This window comes from Melitaea cinxia, chromosome 4 (genome assembly GCF_905220565.1).
Source record: "Melitaea cinxia chromosome 4, ilMelCinx1.1, whole genome shotgun sequence".
Classification (NCBI taxonomy): domain Eukaryota; kingdom Metazoa; phylum Arthropoda; class Insecta; order Lepidoptera; family Nymphalidae; genus Melitaea; species Melitaea cinxia.
This window is the reverse complement of record NC_059397.1, coordinates 1,835,253-1,858,133: the sequence shown is the minus strand read 5'-3', so window position 1 is coordinate 1,858,133 and position 22,881 is coordinate 1,835,253. Positions and strand designations below refer to the sequence as shown.

General features: G+C 31.6%; 1 protein-coding gene across 1 annotated transcript in view; it reads right to left on the bottom strand.

The window, feature by feature from the left end:
• LOC123670007 (teneurin-m) overlaps positions 1-22,881 on the bottom strand; it is a 305,041-nt gene that overhangs the window by 67,228 nt on the left and 214,932 nt on the right. The window contains exon 4 of the mRNA XM_045603502.1: positions 6,108-6,146. Within this exon, the coding sequence (XP_045459458.1) occupies positions 6,108-6,146 (39 nt within the window). The remainder of the gene's footprint in view (positions 1-6,107; positions 6,147-22,881) is intronic.

Here is a 22,881-nt window from a genome sequence, read left to right as displayed (position 1 = left end):
TATTATGTTACCGATTCCGTTTAACAAGCTTTGCAAGTCCGTACTTGGACTTTTGTTAGGTCTTTTTTATTGTGTTCAAGATAATTAAAATTTTAAAGTTACTGTGTTTTGTATATCACGAGATTTGCACACAAATTTGACATTTCTACAATAATTACCTAATTCCGAGTTGGAGTGAGAATATAAATAAACCCTCAAACCACAAATATATTGATTGACGCTGCATGCCGTAACATAGGTTTTCCTAGTATAACAGCAGAGGCATCCTTAATATAATTTATTATTATTATATATAAATCCAAACATCCGATTAAAAAGAGGATTGAATCATTCACCTTTTGTCAGTTCAGTCAGTCAGTTCGTCAATCTTATGCTAGCTTATTCAAATATTATTTTAACATACAGGATACTAATAACGTTGTTCTGAATTCTACATAATAATCTAAGAATAATTCTTATTATTTCACTTCAAAGTCACTAACGTATAATTTTAAGACATATTATTAAATCATTTAATGTTCGCGTCGTATATCAATGATGATATTATTAGACATAATTGTTACTGTTTTAACCGTCAGCTACTACCGTTATCAGAGCATTTCGAATATGGTTCAGTAAGCCTAAGCAAATATGACGTAGGTCACTTGTTCTCAATAGTTCAACAACCCGAAGACTCAAAATTTTAACGCTTTGAGTGTAAAAAAAGTTACATGATATAGTACAGATAAAAATAATATTTTGAGCAAAATGAAAAAATTATTGGTTTTAAAGAGTATTTATTTTTCATTAAAGCATATAATCACTTACATGATAAGTTAATAACAACGTTTGTAGAATACAAAGTGTCCAACAGTTGCATGGAAATTTCCACAAATGCATTGGATATCATTTTTGTGTATTATGTTATTGTACATGCAATAGAATACATATAACTAAAAACTTTTCACCCCCTAACAATTTCCTTTTAGCTAAGGAATTGAATGTTGTTTGCTCAGTATAGCTACTATTTCAATAACACAGGGTGGCTTTATCAAGTTCCGGGGTACATAGATTGAGAAGGAGCGACGTAAATATTCAAGAACATAATGGCGTAACTATTAATCATTTCATCGTAATAAAGGATACTATTATTGGAGGGGAATCGGGTGAAATTCTTAAGGAACAGCGAGACGGGGAGGCCGTTGAAACATCCTAAATGAAACATCGATGTTTTATTACGAGTCAGCGTAATTAAAAATACTTTGCTTCATCGAATTTTTGAAAAGAGCCTTTGGTTTATTAATTAACTGTTTTAATAAAGGATTTGTGTTCGAGGATCGTGCGTAAATTGGTAATGATGAGCTATTTGTATTAAACTGAACTGACCTTAAACAACCTTTAAGGTGTTACGACTGGGTAAAGAATTTTTATCTTATATAAGGTAAGGTTTGGAGCTTCGTAAGTCACGCTTTTTAGAACGAAGTTCCTTACGGCAGGCTTGACATTTGGCTGGGCGACCGAACTGAAAAAAATGCGATACTAAAACCGTAAGAAAAATATATAACGGAAGTGATGTAATATCAGTCACGCCTGTATAATATGACGTTTGTAAAACTAAAATACTACTAGTAATTTTTTTTTTAAATTATTTATCTAATTTTACACTGTCGACAAAAATAAAATAAAGGCACATGTTTTTTTTGTTTCACTTAATAGTTTTAATTATTGTTATTATTATTATTTTGTTTGATTTATTTTATTTTACGGTACTTGTTATTTTCTAAAATACTAAAATTCCTAAATACATTTATGTACTTAATTAAAAACCAATCAAGAAAATTAAAATAAATCAAGAAATACAATTATCGCCATAAGGGGCTTAAGTTAGCATGATCGAAGGCCTTCTTAATCAAATGCACAACGATTAAAAGTACTGGATAGAGTCAGGTAATGTCAGCCTGTATATGGGAAATTGCTTGGGTTGAAACGCCATTTTGATTTACCGTGGCCTAGGAAACGTTCCAGTATTTCTCTTTTGATAAGCATGTTTCCTTCATCTCTGAAAATGAACATAAACACGACATCTTGATACTCAGCTAGCGCGGATTTACGGTCGGTTACTGTATTCAGTCTACTGAGTGTTTGGGTATTTTTTGTACTCAAAATGGTAACATTCGCATTCAAGCATTAGAATTCAGCCTGTAACATCCCACTGTTGGGCATAGTTCTCTTTCTCCGTGTAGGAGAAATCAGGTATTTATGATAACAACCGAGACCGACGGCTTAGCGTGCTCTCCGAGGCTCGGTGAGGAGACTAACAACTAACAACAGACATCCAAACTGGAAAGAAATATTTGTACAAATACGAATATCCATCCCGAGCGGGAATCGAACCCGCAAATTGTCGGTGTTTTAGGTAACTACACGTTCCACTACACCAGAGCGGTGAAAAAAAACTTAAGTAGTTGAGATCAAACTTTTTCAAGTAATATTTTTTTGTTTTTCAACTTTTTTTTGTTATATGGGAATATTAGTACAAATATGAGTTACTATTTGCTAGTTTTGAGGTCAAATTTTTAATTTTTATAATACTGTCAGAGTTCCACATTCAAATTTATTTCTTAGTTAGCTTCTTATTATCTGTATTAATAAACTGCGCTCATGCGAAGCTGTAATGGATGCTAGTTTTAAATAATAGCAACATTTTATTATGTCTAAGAAAGTTACATATTCTCTTCAGAGTTTGTAAGTGTACACTATGAAACATTATCTAAGGACGAAGCCTTGTAAATATGTTTAAAATGCATGCACTGCTAACAATATCGTCTTTATAAGGAATTTAGAAATAATTAATTTGATATTAATTCTAATAAAACTTAAAATACATCATGCTGAAGGTATGTAGAAAATAATCTAAGGGTAAACGGGGCAGTTAGGTGATTACCGTATTGAAAGAGCAAGAATACAGCAAAGATTTTTAAAAACATTTTTTTAGTCCTTTATACTTACATATTTTAGTACTCTATACTTACATTATCGGTCCAATATTTTCGATAAAATAGTCGCTGGTTTATTTATTTTACGGATTAGCAGCCTAAATTCAATAATCAATCAAAAATTCATAAATTTTGCATAATAATATATAGCCTATTTTAAACTTTTATATAGCCTATTAAATGTTTTTTAAACGAATTTGCAATATGCCTTAGGCCTAATAAAATTTGAAGCTGAATTGTAAACTCTATGTTAATTTAAACATTTCAAATGTTAATACAATTTAACATTCAAATATATCAAGACGTGGGCACAGAGAATTAAAATAACATAACAGTTGAATATTCAACAGCACTAGATTTAGGTAATTCAACTTTTCAGACCGATTGTCAGATATTAATTAATTTGTAAGCACTTATTTATAAATTACAAATATTTTAACATTTCCATTTCAAAATAAACTATGTAGGTATAATTAAATAGCTCTTTCGGATTTTATCGGGGTTTATTAAGTTTTTACACGTACTGTGTGGCTACGGGTACTGTGTGGCTACGGTAGTAAAGAATATAGCCACTCCATCTCTTCCCGTGGGTGCCGTAAGAGGCGATTAAGGGATAACACAGTGCCGCTACCACCTTGGAACTTAAAAAGCCGACCGGTGGCGGGATAACCATCTAACTGCTGGCTTTGAAATACAAAGGCCGAAGACGGGCAGCAGCGTCTTCGGTGCGACAAAGCCAGTACTGCGATCACCAACCCGCCTGCCCAGCGTGGTGACTATGGGCAAAACACATGGGTTCACGTTATTTTTGGCGTAAACTTGTGGAGGCCTATGTCCAGCAATGGACTGTATAGGCTGTTATGGTGATTAAGTTTTTTAGATGACCGGCGTTTCGAATATTTTACAGCAACCACGCTCACGGGAGAACTAAGGTGTCAGACGTTCTAACGTTAAAACGTTAAACTATGTAATATGACGCGAGTCTCAACAACAAATATTTTGTATAATTCTGTACGTGTAGTAAAAAAACTGTTGAACTACTAAGTGACATATTCAGTGCTTATAAAACTTTATTGATATAAGGAAGAATTAACATTTTGATTACTATTTACTTTTCGCGTAGCGAGTCATTTCCAATACAAGTGTCTCTGACTACTTACTGGGAAGACTCGGTGATGAATTGTACCAGAGATTATAGAAATAAATGTTTTTTTTTTTTTAACATTTTGAAACAAACGAAATATTTCATCATAAACATCCATCCATCAGCCTTAACAGTCCACTGCTGGACATAATAATGTTCACCGTTTCTTCCAGTCATGCGTCCTCTGAATCCAGCGGCCTCCCGCTGTCATCTTATCATACACTAGTTGTACCTCGCGGTTTCACACGTGTTAATTTGAAAAAAAAAGTAGCCTATAGACTTTATCGGTAAACGGGCTATTTAACACTGAAAGAATTTTTAAAATAGCACTAAGATTAGCGCGTTCAAGTAAACAAACAAATTCTTTAGTTTTATAATTTTTTTCCGTATATCAATAGTGTTTTGATGTTACGAGACGATGAACTTTTATATTTAACATTCTAAGTTTTTGAATCTGAGGTTTTTGAGTTATTGATTGCACCGATATGATTCTCATGATTCTCCTTAGTGTCAATATAATTCTAAGTGACAATGACATTCTACGCGATGTTGTTGAAAGCCAGGAAACCAAATGAATAAATCCACAATTTGGTAACGAAATTAATTTATCCCTGTATATTTCGTAATAAAATATAACCACAGTAAATTGAGTTTATGGCATCAGTCTCTTAAATTAAATTTTTATGTATTATTTTAAATTAAAAGCACTTTTTATTTGCAATAATTTTGTTACGTGCATTTGAAATTGATATTGACAATGTTAGCGGTGGCTAAATTATGGCCAGCTTAATGCGAAATACACAGTTAAGGACGAAGTTTCGGCGTGCTATACGAGTACGCTAAACTGAGACGGGAAGTTTTGAGGACATACCGAAATTGATTTCCTAGATATTGAATATAATATTCGATTGAACAGACGCGGGTAACACGTATGCAACTTGTTTTAAACTAATGGATGCGCGTATTAGTCATAATGCATTGTCTGCTTGGAGCTATGTCTAGTGTTGGTTTGATTACGAAATTTTGGTCACAATATCATTCAATGTTAGGTAGTTATAAAAGGGGAATTACTCTTAATTATTCAAATTTAATTATAACTCAAAATGATAAATTATGTAATTTTAGTGAATGCTAAGGCATACATTTTTGTAAGAGATTTTAATATGTACCTACAGACAGTTGATACTTTGCCAGAAGTTCAATGTTTATTTGTTTGTTTAAATGTTTTTAACAAATTAATGTATTTCGAGAATCTTGCCTTCCCTGTTTATTACTTTGCAAAAATATATACAAAAAGGAAATTTCATAAAAGCAGGAGAAACTGGTAAGTGAGAGGACAATAGAGCCGCAGAACTCGAAGCCTATGATAAATATTTAACTAAACACTGGCCATAGAAAATATCCCACAATACTATTTATGTGTTTAATTTTCCTCTTACATTTTTCGTTTCTATTTCGTACAGTCAATTAAAAAAATAAATCAAATAATAAATAAATCGTTTTCATTCCCTATTAATTATTATTTTAATAATACGTTAAATAAGTGATTTAAATATAAATTTTACATGTTAGTTTAATATGTTTATTCAGACCTACCTACCTCATCAAATATTAGTAACAGAGGGCGTAGGTATTTTGATATGTGTAATAAGTTGATAAGCCGGTACATAAACTCAAAATATTTTAGTAGCTCGACTGATTTGAAAAATTCTTTATATCTATATAACTGTACTAATAAATAGAGAACCGGTTTTTTTGTAGGATTATACTACGAAAATACTAAATCGATCGGAATATTACTTATAGCATAAGATGCAGCGTGTTTCGAAAAAGGTTTTAGTGTATGATATGTTGGTGATTATTTATGGACAGAGGTCGCTAGTATTCTATATTTAAAGTAAGAAATCGAGATAACCAAAATCATGTAAACTACGCGATCAAAAGCGCGGATAGACTTTAATACAATTTAGTTAATAATGACTACTTACGTTCGTGATCTGGTCGGTCGAAGGTAGATCTCAGCATGCCTGAAACAAAGAAGAAATTATAATTTTTTTTAAAATTTGTATATTGCCTGACCGCTACTATTACGAGTATTATCTAGTCCTATGCTCAAAAGTTATTCGACAGTAAAGGCATCAAAGACATATTTTTTTTACATTATGATGTTTTTTGTTGTTTTTGTCCACAACAGGCCTGCATTGAGTCTTAGATATACGAAACATGAGAGAAAGAGAGAAAGATAACGTGTATTCGTACCTCTCTCTCTTGCTCCGTTCGTCTTACACGATCACATTTTTCGTAACTTTCTCGTCACGCATTCACCAGCTTACCCTCCAAGCGTCAAGCGTGCGTAAAAAAGTTTTACTTCAAAAACAACGCCAAATTAATTAATTCCAAATTACGATTCAGTTCGCCTTAGACGCAATCAAAATTTAAAAACAGAACGTTTCAATAATTCGTCTCATTCACCGATCACTCGTTCACTGATATCGGCCAATTAGGTTGTTTAGCGATGTGTACCCGTTGCCATGGTAACCGGTATTGCCGTGTGTTAATTGCTGTGAGAATCTAACACCTCGGCATGGAGTTTGATTTGAAAGAGTTTTGATGATATTTTTGAAGAAATAACATATTTTCATGACCATTATATTGTTGTCGAAGCAATTGAATCGATTTGTTGATGCAGGAATTTGTTTTAACGAATTGTTTCTTGATTCAAAATTAATTATTAATTGATTGACAAGGAAATGGTACTTAATTCGACTGTATTTCTTGTGTGTTATATATCATGACAATTTACTGGGTGTATCGATTTTAAGGTACTAAAGAATATAGCCAACCCCTCTCTTCCCGTGGGTGTCGTAAGAGGCGACTAAGGGATAACACAGCTCCGCTACCACCTTGGAACTTAAAAAGCCGACCGGTGGCAGGATAACCATCCAACTGCTGGCTTTGAAATACACAGGCCGAAGACGGCAGCAGCGTCTTCGGTGCGACAAAGCCAGTACTGCGGTCACCAACCCGCCTGCCCAGCGTGGTGACTATGGGCAAAACACATGAGTTCACGTTATTTTTGGCGTAAACTTGTGGAGGCCTATGTCCAGCAGTGGACTGTATAGGCTGTAATGATGATCGATTTTAAGAGTTCTTTTTTTAAATCGAAAGCTGGTTAATCATTTTGAGTTGTCCCTAATAATGCGTGTTTAATTAATTTCGACTGCGTTGACGATGTTCACATTTTATTTCGTGTAGATGTAAGAACAAATTGTAATTTAGGTTAAATTCAAATCAAATTTTAGATAAAGGTATACATATGAATTCAGTTTTATGGTAATTATAAGTAATAAAATATTTACAAAAAATATGTAGGTACATGTGAATTTTAAAAATAGTTTTTACTCGATGCGTAGTGAGGCAGCGTTAAAATTAGACATTGTTATATTGATTTTCAACTGAATAAAAATAAAATTAAACACTAAATCATCATCATTATCATCATCATTCCAGCCTATTGCAGTCCACTGCTGGACATAGGCCTCCACAAGTTCGCGCCAAAAATGCGTTAACTCATGTGTGTTGCCCATAGTCACCACGTCGCTTTGTCGCACCCAAGACGCTGCTGCCCGTCTTAGTCCTGTATGTTTCAAAGCCGGCGGTTAGATGGTTATCCCGCGATCGGTCGGCTTCACTAACACTACATGATTATATACAATAGTCTGTTATTAAATCATCATATGTAATATATCTTAGACTAAACATTTTTAATATCATATCAAAAACCGACCGTTCCAGCGGGGATCGAACCTGCGTCTCCGACTGACCGTGTCGGTGCTCTAGCCAATTAAGCTATGGAACGATGTATCCGCTAGATCGAAATTTTTGATATGATGATTTTCTATTCGGTCTAAGCGAATGATATTAAAAAAATGTTTAGAATTTCCTAATGTGTGGGTAACAAAAAATAAAATCGTACAAATATCTTAAACTGTTCATTGATGAACGTCTAGGCGATTTATTAACTAAAGGTAATAATGCGCGCTTTTTTAATCTGTAATTAATTTGTGCTGTTGCATAAAAAAATTAGGTCAGGTCATTGATCTGTAAAAATACATGTATATATTTTATTTGCAAATAAAACTTTCCGGGAAGCCCTCCGGTGCTATTACGCTCTGTTATTTTTGTTTTGTAGTTATTGTGACAGTCGTTTGCGACGGACGGTAGTGTTTTCATAACAAATAAATCTTGTGCGAATTCTATTAGAATTTAAAACATCTAAGTTTTTATAAATAATGTACATGTTCCAAGTTTGCCATTTTGATTCCAGTTGCAATTTCGGTTATGTTACCAAATCAACCGTTTAAAAACGCCTATTTAAATAAAATAAAAGTTCGATTTAATTTTGGACACTTCATTTACTTATTAACTTACGCTGAAAAAAAAAACAATCACAATATACATACATGGATCTGCAAAATTTAAATTATATTCCTAACCATATTTACTGAGTTTGCTAATAAATAAAATAACGTTTATAAAAAATTTAAATATTATAAAAAAAATAGGCTATATAAAATTTCTCCTCTTAAAAGTGTGTCAATAATCTCAATTTCAATTCAAGTTAACCCTCTCGCACCGTGACTAATGCATCGTATAAATAATGACAGAACGGTCGAGCGGACGACATCGCGTCGTGATCGCTGCTCGTGACAAGTCGCACGTGTCTCGTCGGTCGGAAGTCGGCGCCGATAACATCACGACTAGGCTATGAATAGATAAATTTCTCTTTAAATTATGTTCGAAATTGCTTTTTTTACAATTTTTTACTATACCACTGCTGTAAAGTCAATAGTAACTATATAATATATGATTTTACCTGTGTAGGTACTTTAATATTTCTTATATTTGTCATATATACTACGTAATCTAACTGCGCTTAACAGTTTTAGAAGTGTAACTTAATATTCTGTGTATTGGGTTATCTGGAAGATATGTTTATAGTTAGGCACGTGTATTATAATTATCCATAAGCTCAATTGTACCTGCAACATAATATGTTACTAATATTACTATCTACTATGCTATTAATCTTTGAGTAATTAATAATGTATTTCTAGTGTTCCATAAATAGCCCCTTTCTGTAGAATTTACATTTCAAATCAGCGGTAGCTTAACTTTAACAACATTATATAATATATCATTACTAGCTGACCCCGCAAACGTTGTTTTGCCATATGTTATAAAGCCCCTTAATCCCCCCCCCAACCCTCCTTGTAACTTAGGGGTATGAAAAATAGATGTCGTTCAATTCTCAAACCTATCAAATATGCACACAAAATTTCATGAGAATCGGTCAAGCCGTTACGGAGGAGTTTAACTACAAACACCGCGACACGAGAATTTTATATATTATAATAATAATTCGTTAAAACAACTTTAATTTTAATTTGTAAAATAGTGATTTAAAAGTTTACTTTTTCGTACTAGAATAAAGTATTTTTTTTTATATAAAATTTGGATAAATAAATTTATTTGGGATGTTTCTTTTTAAAAATTAGCTTAAATATTATCCTGAATTTTTAGTCACCTCCATGCCATGTTTATAATTAGGCAGACATTTTATACACACATTTGATTTTGATGATCACGCACGATTAGTTATCATTGACCTTATTATCACAATTTGCAACTGCGTTCAATGAGAGAGCAAGCACGGTGGTATTTTAGAGTTAATGACGAAATTTAAAATGAAATGAAAAATGATTGACAATACTGATTTTTTTATATGTATTATTATTTATCACTCAGTCAGTCAGTTCAGCCTATTGCAGTCCACTGCTGGACATAGGCCTCCCTAAGTTCGCGCCAGACATTCCGTTTTTTCGCTATCCTCATCCAGCCTACACACTGGCAATTTTACGCAGATTGTCGGTCCAACGAGCCGGAGGACGTCCACACTGTATTTGCCAAGACGCGGTCTCCAGGACCCGTCTGCTCCAACGGCCATCGGTCCTGCGACACAGATGACCAGCCACTTCAACTTGCTAATTCTGTAGGCTATGTCGGCTACTTTCGTTCTCTTGCGGATAGTCTCATTTCTAATCCTATCTTTGAGAGAAATTCCAAGCATAGCCAATTTATTTATAACAAAATTATTATTATTGTTAATTTTTTATTTATTAAAAACCTTTTTTGAAGATTGTACCGTGACTAATTAATTGATCTATTAATTTTCATGCACAAACGTAATGTGAGTATCATATGAAAAGGTTTGTTGAGAGAAATGCAAACAATTTTCATATTAAATAAAAAAAAAATTGCATAAAAAACATAAAATCGGTAACAGTTTAAGGAAATGTCTAGTGTAAATTTTGTATATTTCGTTTAAGTAAAGGCTTTGAATAAAAATCCTTAACAATTTATGACGTCATTAGAAATCTGATAAGGCGCACTAAACCGCCATTATGTGCAAGCCCGTAAGAGTTATGATTGTTATCTCCACAGGAATCCATTTACATATTTATCTTTTATATTATAATACATAAATTAATAAAGTTATATTAAAAAGTTTTTGCAATAATGACACAAATCAAGTAACCGGTACCGGTATATAACCGGCGCCAGATGGTCATGAGTCAACGACAAGCCTTCGAAATACCGTCGACTTGTTTACCTTATCATTAACTAATCAGCGCCCGCGGTTTTATCTCCTTTACGCTATAATTAATTAAGAGAAAGTTGTAAAGTGATTTTTAAACAGGTGTTAAAATGTTACGTCATATGCGTCATAGAGAAGAATTTTGTTTGAGAAATGAACATTTAAGAAGTTTTGATTTAAACTAAAGGATACCTTGGATTTTATATTTTCTTTCAAGTTATTTAAAATTTATTTCAATAAGATACATGTGACTACACTCAGTAGGACGAAATCCTGTGCCACACACACAACACAAACACAAACGCACAGAACACGATACACTTTATGGCTCATACACACATTTGAGTGTTTGTTTGGTAATTTTTTTCTAGAACTAACGATAGTAAATTTATTTTAGAGTGGTCGGACAACTTGGCTTCATTAACGCTACAGACAGACAAGTTTGTTTTTTCATTTAAGATATTAATAAATATACTCAAATATCATTGCAGATAAATTCGTCTTGTAAATATAATTAATGAACTAATTTTGACTCTTATCTCAACACTATCTTGACATTAATTGACATGACAGCGGAATCGATAATAATATTTTTTTGTAAGAGGAAAGTGATTATAATCAATGTTGTAATTTCATTATAATAATAATTACTATACATCTTTATTAATGACATTAAAATTGATATTTATCTTGAGTATGAAAACGATGAAACATATCAAGTGGCTGATGTGCTAGCGGTCTCGGATTCGTTCGCATCTGACAAATATATGTATTATAGTCTATTCAGACCCCGATTGTATGATATTACAAATAAAATTATTCTGGTATTCAAAAAACTGTAGGAAATTAATATTCTACAATAATAATATAATAACAGCCTTTGCAAGTAGGTTACAAGCGAGAGGCATTAGATTTATTGGATTATCTGTGGCTTTTGTGAATTAAATACGTGGTCAAAATGAAATATTTGAAAATAGAATATTTTAAATGACAAGGTTTCTCTTCCTAACAATATTCATCTGTTGTTAAGAACCATTTGAATTTCTTTTTGAGGATTCAAATTTAAAAATGAAACATTTTTATAGAAGCCTAACATGTAGGTGTATTATTTACTTTAACCTACCTACACGATTAAACAAAAAAAAGCCGTTAAACAGAAGCTGTTATTTGCGTTCAGATTTAAACTATATTTCGTATTCCTATATTTGTCCCACTGTTAGGCAAAGATTTTATGAAGAAAAGAGTTAAGGTTAAAGTGCTCCGCTGCTGAAATGCCACTCTCAGCCCTGCAATTAAAATGCATGTGTTAAAAAACGTAATCGGTAAACACAGGTGCTAATTAAATATAATCACACATAATTTCCGGACGTGTAAAAGCTATCGTAAAACATTTTTGATTTTTTTTCTCGGCATGCAATTATAATATTGGATCTCTTGCAGTTATCTTTATCTCCTTTGTGGGTTCCTTTATATGGAATTATTGAGTATCCTCCGTAAAGCCTTGTAATGTATGAGGTTGTGGCAGCGTTCACATTAGGATGTGTTTGTGTAATACAATTTGTGAAGTATGTTTCTTTATGTCAAGATATGATTTCAAAAATCATTAGATTAAATAGAACGCTTGATGACTAAATCAAATCAAATTATAAATATTTTATTCAAATAAGTCTCAAAAGTACCAACGAATCATCATTTTACAAATTAAAACTTTAATTCTTTTTAAAAGTGATGTTACCACCTTTTCTAAAAGCAGATTCTACAGAGAAGCAACGGTATGAAACTCCGTAGTTACTTTTTTTTAAATTATATAAACTGTGTAACTCAGCAGCTCACTGTGTGTAAGCTGTTGGTGATAAAATTTCATCATAGACATATCGAAACGTAAGACGAAAATTTACGAGAAAATTAATAATTATGAGACGAAAGAAATAAATGATATTGGCTTTTTGTGGTACCGTTGGCAGTGAAATTGCATAGTGATTTGAATTACATAGCAGCAGCAGCAATTGTATATAAGCAGTCTTGGAATCTTTGGAACAGACGACTCTGTGTAAAAATATATTTTAGTATTTATAAATTAATTATGTCTACGATATTTTTATTATTTTTATTAATTATAACTTTGTTTCGTATAAAAAATTGTTACAAAGCAAATTACAGATTATCCTAATTAGTTGAACTATATGCTTTATTATTATTTTATTTACCGAAAGGTTATTTGAGTTCTTATACTATTTGGGTTTTTGCAAAACAATCTGTACTTAAGATCATTGCCACATATCATTGCAATTACCAATTCATTGGATATTCTAAAGATGGTTTTTAATGAAATAATTATTATCCTTGTATTTCTATTAATAATAATAAAAAAAATATGTACCGATATAAAAAAAAAAAACTTTTGTCAAAGATTTGCGTTATTGTGAACGCGCCCTTACTATCTCTCTGTATTACACGGTTCAAGGCTCGTCTTACGCAACTTCTACAGAATTGGTTTCTACGTATATGGATTGCAGTAATTACTAGGTATTACTCCCATGTACAATAATAATGTTCATTTAGTTGATGCCAAAATATTGTTAATTTTTATGCGATAATTTGTAAATAAATAAAATTATACAATTACTGATATCCATTCGGCTTAGCGTGTTGAAGAATAATTGTTTAATATCAAACTAAAAACCGACTTCAAATTACATCGAGAAGTAATAAAATAAGGACATCATAATTTTAGGTAGTTTAAATAATAGTCAATTAAATACGCATTATTAGGAATAACTCACAGATCTCAAACAAATTTAAATGAAACCACACAACAAGTAACAGCTTTTGATAAATAAATAAGAATTGTCAAAATATTGTTACACCCAGTAAACGTTGAGGTAACGCATAAAATATCGTCGAATCGAGAAACTTTCTTTTTTAATTGGTTAAATAACATTAATATTATAAGCTTTCTTATATTTAAATAGATTACAATCAGTAATTGTCACTTTTACACATTTGACTTAATCCTTTTCTGTAACGGAACTGTATCAAAATTCGGTAAAAAGCATAATTAGTGTCCTAGTTTCTAGTATAGACTTCAGTCGTCCATGGCTTACTATATTGTATCAATTATTTCAATTTTTTGTTTGAGAAATTACATTATATGAAACGTGTGTTAGGTATTTGTTATACAATACAATTACTAAATATAGGTGTAATTGATAATTTAAGTTAAGGGTAAAAAAATGATCCTAAATTGACATTCAACCAGTTAGATGAGCGTCGTCTGGCTGTGTTCATTCACCGGTTAATCGACATTTAGGCGTTTGGTCGAATGGCGTTGTTCAATGATACGTCTAGCCGTCCAATTAAACGGACGTATCAAATAGTTCGCTGGGACATTAATGTTGTCCAAAAATATCAGAAATGTCTTCCTCCAATATTGTCTATAGTGGCTTTGGCTTGTTGATAGTATTCTATATATAGCTATTGTCAATTATTACGTTTTCTCAATATCCACTCTCGAAATCTATCTTTTAGGTCTGTGGACAAACGTTTGACGTACAGCGCCCCCTAAATTTGTGTAACTGTCAATATCGTTGTCAGGTATCATTTCATGTCCCAATAAATTGGAATCTAATCACGTAAAGTTTTAACAATCATTGTTTTATTACATTTTTAAAAACTAAAAAAAAAAGAATTAGCCGAATTTGGTGCGGTTGTTGTCGATTTAACGTTTAGCAAAATATTTCAAAAAAAATAAGAAAACGATACCATAGATATTTGACAATGCTAGAAAAATGTATTTGTCACAACGTCAAGACATGATTTACGACCGAAATGACGTTTCCATGTTTTTCTTCCTTTAGTTTCTTTTTCTCGTAAAATAGGAAGTTAACGCATCCAATAGGATATTACGTTAAGATTACAATCTCGTTGAATCCTTTTTCGTTGATGGAGTTTTTAGGGGAAACTTGTATAAGCTTGTAGTGTTCATTCATATTAGTCCAGTCAAATTTTGTGACATTTAACATGATAATCCATTCAGTTCCACTCGACTTACAATACTTATTAATTTCTCTTAAGTATTGCATTTTAGAACTAAAAATATCTGTACTAATAAATGAAGAGCCGTTTTTTTTGTTTGTTTATACTGCGAAAACTATTGAACCGATCGGAATAATATTTATATCATAAGATGCAGCGTGTTTCGGAGAAGGTTTTATTATTTGATATGGACAGATAGAGGTCGCTAGTAATCAATATTATGTTACCAATATATTTAGAGTAATGTCATTATCTGGAAATTAGCATTATCCTATTAATAAGTACAAGTATATATGAACTGTCAACTATAACGACATGCCGTCATAGTTTTACTGTTTCTTCTCATTGTTTTTACGCCCTTATAAATGATAGTAACATTATATTTTAAATCCCAATTAAATCAGTAGGAACTAATATAACAGTAGTTTTTTGAATCAGTTTAGTCAGAAGCTTAGAAAGCATTTAGAAAATAGTTTAACAGCTGAATTAGCATGCACAATTTAAGCATCACGACCATAAAAACAAGTCTTATTTAACAAAAGCTATATTTTGAACCTATATGGGAGATATTTTTAGCCCCGAACAAGGCTCGGATAGCCCTTAAAATATCATCTGTCTAGAATAAGTACAGTCTATTAAACAGAAAAGAACGGTGTAGATTCAGGCGATACAGAATCGTCGGCGATTGTACCGGGTTACATGGAGAATGGCACCGTATATGGGAATGCTGCCTTCCTTATACAGAGGTATGGCCGCTGTTACCAAATACGAGGCGGACAGCCTGCAGCGGACTGGTTGAGACACAAGTTTCGAAATGGTCTTTTTATTGTCGTTACAGTAAATATGCCGTATGTATCGTTAAGATTTATAGCGTTCTGTGAATAGTTTGTAATTTTTTTTTGTTGTTTTTTCGAATTTTTTGTCTTTTTGTGTGCTGGATTTAGTTTTGGTATTTTATTTTATAATATTCTTTTCGCTATCCTAAATTGATTTCCGAACTTTTGCTTATATTAGTTAAAAAGCTTTGGTCAGTTGTTTATGTTATCGAATTATAAGTAAATAATACTTATTATTGTGTTAGAGGTCAATTAAATAAAATATGTTAATAAAGATATGATACGAGATAGTGCTGAGAATATTTTCAATTAAGTATTTTATTGTCCGAAATCTTGTCATTAATTATCTAAAATATGATAAAAATATATCACCTGATACGAGATGGCGCTGTGAATATATTAACTAAACTTAGTACTTTGCGAAACCTTATCATTGGTAATAATTGACACACATGTATTAAAGCGCTGATTTTGTTAGTTTCAACATGTTTAATAAACACATAGAATTATCCACAGTAAAAAGACAGTACCTAGCACAAACTCTTTTTGTTTTATTTTATTTCAAGTGTAATTATTACTAACACCTAATTTAATTTAATTTTGACTATGTATTTTTTCTGAAATAAACGATTATTATTATTATTATTATTACAAATATAATATTCAAAATAATTTTTGGTGGACGATTTCATTTGAAGGGGATGTATTGAAAATTAAAGACGCTCGACTAGAAATAATTACTTATTAAAAACTTACTGAACTTATTTAAAAAAAAAAATGTTTTTTTTAATGTTTTTATTGTATTTTTCATTTAAGCGAATAGTGAAAATTATTATGAGAATAAAGGTTTTCGATCTAGAAATAAATAGTTAATGAACAATCCGTATTGACAAAAGACGCCACTTCTTGTTTACAAATATGTAAGCTATCTCATATATATATTTCTTATTTGTGTTATACATATATAATATCCAACTTTAAATGAAAATAAAAATTAAATACTAAGCGTCTATTTTTATCTAAATATATTTCGTAGCATGACTGATTACTTTTGAACCATTAGGCGGCACACACGGCACCTGCAAAGGTCATTTATCTCTGTCCCGAACTGCTTTGCATCAGCTGATAACGCGGGTTAAGTGAAACGTCCGTTCGAAAAGAAATCTCCCATTTTATATACATATATAACACGACGCGAATTAAAAAGGCAATTTTCTGATAGCGAAAGTGATACGTGGCTTCTTGAGCAAGGCGTACGTTCTGATCTTATCGACGATTTTGTTACTTTCAAGAAATTTTCAGTTTCTTTTATTTGTTTTGTACTAAAACTGATGTGGTTTTATTTGTGAAAAATTGGTCTTCTTTTTCGCATTTATTAAACTCGTACGCAAATAATCTAAATAAAGAACAATACATGTAAGCGGTAATGAAAAATATATATTTTCATAATATTTGAATATCGTTAGAATCTAAATTTCTGTTTAATCTAACAAAATTTGTTGATGGTTACGGCAGTAAAGAATATAGCAACCAGCTTTCTTCCCGTGGATGTCGTAAGAGGCGACTGAGGGATAACACAGTTCCAATACCACTTTGGAACTTTGAAAGCCGACCGATGGCGGGATAGCCACCCAACTGTTGGCTTTGAAATACACAGGTCGGAGACGGGCAGCAGCGTCTTCGGTGCGAGAAAGTCAGCCCTGCGGTCACCAACCCGCCTGCCCAGCTAGGTGACTATGGGCAAAACACACGAGTTCACGCCATTTTTGGCGCTAACTTGGGCCTTGGCTTTGTTTCATTACTAAATTGTATTTAAGAGCCTACATCACTTAATTTTAAAATAACCATGTTATTTTAGATTATGACGTAAGGCCAGGAGTAAACTAAAGTCTCATTACATAATATTTCATTACTAAGAAAACTTCTGAGTTTGCGTGGAATATTTGCTTATTAAAAAAAAAAAAAAAACACTGTAATACTCATAAGAAAAAACGTAAAGCCATTAATCTCAAGAAAGCCGGAAAAAATATTTAAATAGAATTTTTATACAGAGTAAGCGGTATTTAATTTGAATGTAGGCAGTAATTAACAAAATCTTAAGACCTGTAAGCTCGGGGCCCGCGTTAATCGCAGTAAGATGTGGTAAAAGTCGCCAAGATAAAGCGGGTTTACTTAATTTACATTGTAGGTAAATTTGTTATATCTTAATGTCTTTTGGAACTCTATCACAGTAACCTTGTATGATTTTTCAATTGAAAATAAAATAATAATATTTTTAGAACGAAGTTCCTTACGGTGCGTTGCTTAAGGGTACTTGGCAAAAAAAAGTCCGTAACGTTAAATAAAAGCGTAAGGTTCTTATGTATAGTCATGTATGATGGCTATACAGTGTCTAATTTATAGTCTAGTGATGTCTGTTATTATTATTGCAGTTTTCTATTATTATTATATTATTCGATAATTATTATTGTATATTTTAATAAATTATTGTAAATAAAATAAAAGTGTTAAGATAATTTTGCAAGTTAGTTTTTTTGGATTTTTATCGATAAAAAAATCATAATAAAAATGTATACCCGAACAATTATTTTCTTTATACCTCGAAAAGAACTTGAAATTTATTTTTATAATAAGGTTCTTCGTTCCTATCTGGTGTCCCACGACACCACATGTTTTTTTTTTTCTAAATTTTTTTTCTAAAATGTATAATATAATATATTTTTAACGTTTTCAAGTTTAGTTGGACACGTAGGAACAACGCTGGCACGTAACAGTTAGGTTAAATCTTGCGAAGCACCCTCACAATATTAAAATATGATTCCAGGAGGGTCGCAATCGGCCTCTGATCACGCGTGCCTTTCAAATCGGCTTATCTATAGGTACCTATATGGATATATTGGTAGATTTATGTTACACAAATGTACACTCTATTACAAATCACATTAAGATTATATTCGCGAGGAATAATTCGTTTGATGGCATTACGGCAACGTCTTCAGGTTTGAATGTTTAATTATGGTGAAATTTTGGTTAAATTAACACTGAGTTAAAATGGGGTTCCTTTTGGAATGTTACGAGGAAACCATATAATAAGAGATATGTTTTAATAACTTTATATACGGAGGCCTTTGAGTTGCGTCTCAATCTCAACAGTGGAGGTATACGTCGTTAGAAAACTTTTATGTTTCGAAAGAAATTCTTAGACGCACTAAGCTGACAACCCGCAATGGAGTTGCAATTTGTATTAAGGTTCTCGACCTTGATTGAAAAAGTTGCATGCTATAAATAGCTTCGCGGGCTACATTATATTTAAAATAGCTTAAATATAAGCAGTCAAGGAAAAATAATTGTAGTTTATATCACGAAAAGAAATCATATAATTTCTTTTTTTACTTATGTATTTGATAAAATATTACACATGAGTAAAAAGGAGCAACAAAAAGGAACAATCAAAAAAATCATTCATTACTTTGCCCAGTGTCAATAAAAATAAGATTATAATTATAAATATGAATTTTAAATAATCACAAATTTTTTATTTCTTTATTTAAGTTTTATTTCGAAATACATACAAAACTCTTTATTACACGCTAATTATATTCTCAACCTACTAAACTTAGGACGTACAAGAGATGAAATAAAATAAATTCGAATTTTGAATACAAAAAAAAAAGAAATAATATGTGATAAAATATATATTAAAATATAACAATATTTAATAAATTAAATAATATTTTTCTTTATTTAAATTGAAACTAATTCGAGATTAGTTTAGACAAAAAAAAGTGGTAGAATGTACATTGTTAAAAATTCAGAAGGCCGTGCGAAGCGGCGCGTTTGACATGGTAATGTGGGCTCCGCGGAATGCGTTACAAAGCCTCCGATTCGAAATAGGTCTGCGAATTGCTATTATCGACGTTTTGCATTAGATCGCGGGGTTTACGTTGGATATTGTTTGAGGATTTTGTATGATATACGTTGATTCATTCAAATCCGGTTCGAGTTTTCTGAAAGATTTTTTTTTGTGTTTAATTATTTGTCTGTTATTTACTTATGTCATGATAATAGTAGTTTTAAATTACGAAATAATTTTGTTTACTTTGAATTGAAAGAAAGAAGAAGTCGTGCAGTTTCACTCGCGTTAAGTTGAGATAAAAAAAACGTATTGAAATATTATATAGCCTACAGCTATTCTCGGTAAATGGCCTATATAATGATTAATGAACGGATATAAATGTAATTGGCATTTTTACACTGTAACGTTTGTATATTGTATTAGCTTTTACGGGGGTAGTTCAAAAGACTGCAAAGTACGAGTACTAAATGAAAGCGATTCAAAATCTTGAATCAAACTTCACAAACTTTTACATCAAATTTGATTACATTTAATACTTTACAGACTAAAACAAAATTCCTTAACTAACATTGAAAGTGCACAACACTGCAAGTTTCACCCGATGCATACACATTCAAACCTAATTGTTAATAGACGAACACAGAAATATATCGATAGAGCATAACCCATCACTATAAATGTCGATTGATATGCACATTCGATTGTACGCGTCCGGATAGGTATATTTCAATCGAACGATTCGGTATACAATTACTCGTAAACTTGTTAGCGCCGGTAAAAATAATTTTTTGTACCATTTTTTTGATACCACGGAATTTGTATTCGAATTTTTGTTTCGTTTTAGTATTTAAATTAGGTTATCTACAAATGTTATTAGGTTATCTACAAATATATTTTTTAATAACTAGGTCGTCAAACAAGCGTACGACTCACTGATGGTAGGCGATTACCGTAGCTTATATAGACGTCTGAATACTACAAGCATCGCTAGCGCGTTGCCGAATGTACCCTCAATACTGATAGCCGCTCTGGTCGCCTTACTCATAGGAACACAAGACTGCTTGAATGTAGTATTATTTAGCTGTGATCTTCTGTAAGGTACTTCCCTAGTCCAGCTGCTCCAGATTTTGAGCCTGCTGATGTTAATTTCCAGCTGTGCCCTACCTCACTTCTGGGTTAGAATAAAAAAAGTTTTTCGATATTCGTGTAATTAAAAAAAGAATCACGTAATATACAAGTATAAGGGTATAAAATATTGAATTGAGTCTAAAAATGCTAATTTTACTCTAACCATACTTAGTAAGGACCATTATGTATTTGTCTGCTTATACAAACAATGATTGCTATAAATAATAACACTAATAAGCGAATCATTTTTTGACGACGCATTGGCGCAGCGGCCACAGCACTAGCTGTTGCTTTGGCGGTCGCGGGTTTGATCCCCGCTCACGATAGACATTTGTATTGGTCATATAGATGTTTGTCGTGGTCTGGGCGTTTGTGCTTGTGTATTGTGTGTATGTCCGGACCCCCGACACTGGAGTGAATCCTACTTGGGGCCGTTAAGCGTGAAGCGTTTATTAAGCGTTTAATTAAAAAATCTATAACAACTATTAAGTTGTTATATTAATTTATTTATTTTAACTGGTTGATAAGTAAATTGGTAAATACTCCAAAATTAATGTAACCACCTAAAGTCTACTTTCTTGACATAACGACTTTTATATTATACAAATTTGTAATTTGTAGGTTTAAGTTGCACTTGTACAAACCAGATAATAATAATAATAATTTATTTATTTTGCCAGAATATTTGTAAACAGGTTGTCAAATTAATAGTTAGCCAACATTCTACCGATTTTCGGTGTGCAAATATTAGTTAAATGTAACATAAATAGTTCATTTTAATTTATAAATTGTTAAAAAACGAAATAAATCATGTCAATAAAAAAAAATATTAATTAATTAATAACAAAATCTACGTCACATATGGTCATTTAAGTAGTCATTAACATTATAATATAATTTATTTAACAGAAATTCATAAAAAACCTTCTTGAATACTATCAGTGGTAAACCCTTATAAGAGCTTGGTATTTTATTGTATATTCGAAGTTTTACAGTGTTAAGTAAATAAACTTTTAACGACAAATGACTGCTAATGTCTTATAATTAATTATAATCACGTCACCTTCAAGTTTTTAGTGAATAATATAAACGAAATAATTGCAAATACTTTCAAATCCTTAATCATTTGTCTCTGTTAAAACTACAAATCATCTTAATAGTTCAAAAGCTGCATCTGCAACAATTTTTTTTACGTAATATATATAATATATATAATATATACATTTTTCGACGATTTATGATTTCAGGGTTACTTTAAATGATACACGCTGAGTCAGCGAAGTCGTATCTATGGGGTCTGTTTCGTTTTTAAATGTCTATAATGCACTTCGATCAATCAATTCCAACCAATTCAATATGAGCCATGTTTTAATCAAAAGTGTGACTCGACCGAATTCTGTAACATATATCAAATATTGCAATATTTTGGGGGGAGGAGTAGGGGATGAAATTGATTGAATTTATTCAATATCATATTTTGATGACGATTTATTTACGATCTATTTGCGGAATAAGTATGCGTAAAAAATATTTCCACGTTAGCAAGCAGCAACGTTTTCGGAAATATTAAGATTTGTAAATGAAAATATACCATGTCAACGAATGACTGTGAACTTCGTTGATTTGTATGTTCATATTTGACAGTTTATTATTGCTTTATAATGCGTCAACATATCTGATGGCGGGGAAGTAGACCGGCTCACCACCGTCACCGGCTTACTTAGTAGCTACGGACCTTCCCTGATTTGTATGTTCAAATCCAGGTAAAAACTCGTAACTAAATTTAGATGTAGTAAATTAAATTATATGCAATTTATTACAAAAAAAAAACAATAGTAATTACAATAAAAATACAACACAAATTTAAAAATGACTTAATTTTTAAATGTTACTAAAATAATTTACGTACTGTTATTATATAATTACTACTTCGAATACTAAAGAATATTTTTTATTAAATTAAAAAAAAAAATTAAAAAAAAACAAAAATGATTTGAATAATAATAATAAAAAAAATACACATTGTAGGAAGTACTAGGAACTGAAAAAGTTAAAAAAAATGTATTCAAAAAATTATCTTTTCGGTTCACTGAATTCAAACTCACATAACTCTGTTCGAATAAAACGTTTTCAGTATTAGTTCGAGACCTAGAAAAGCTAGTTAAACTATAATAGCCCTTTCATTGCTTACTCAGGGTTGAAGCCATTAGTTAGTGTTTATTGCTAGATAAACGAACGAACTGCGTCAA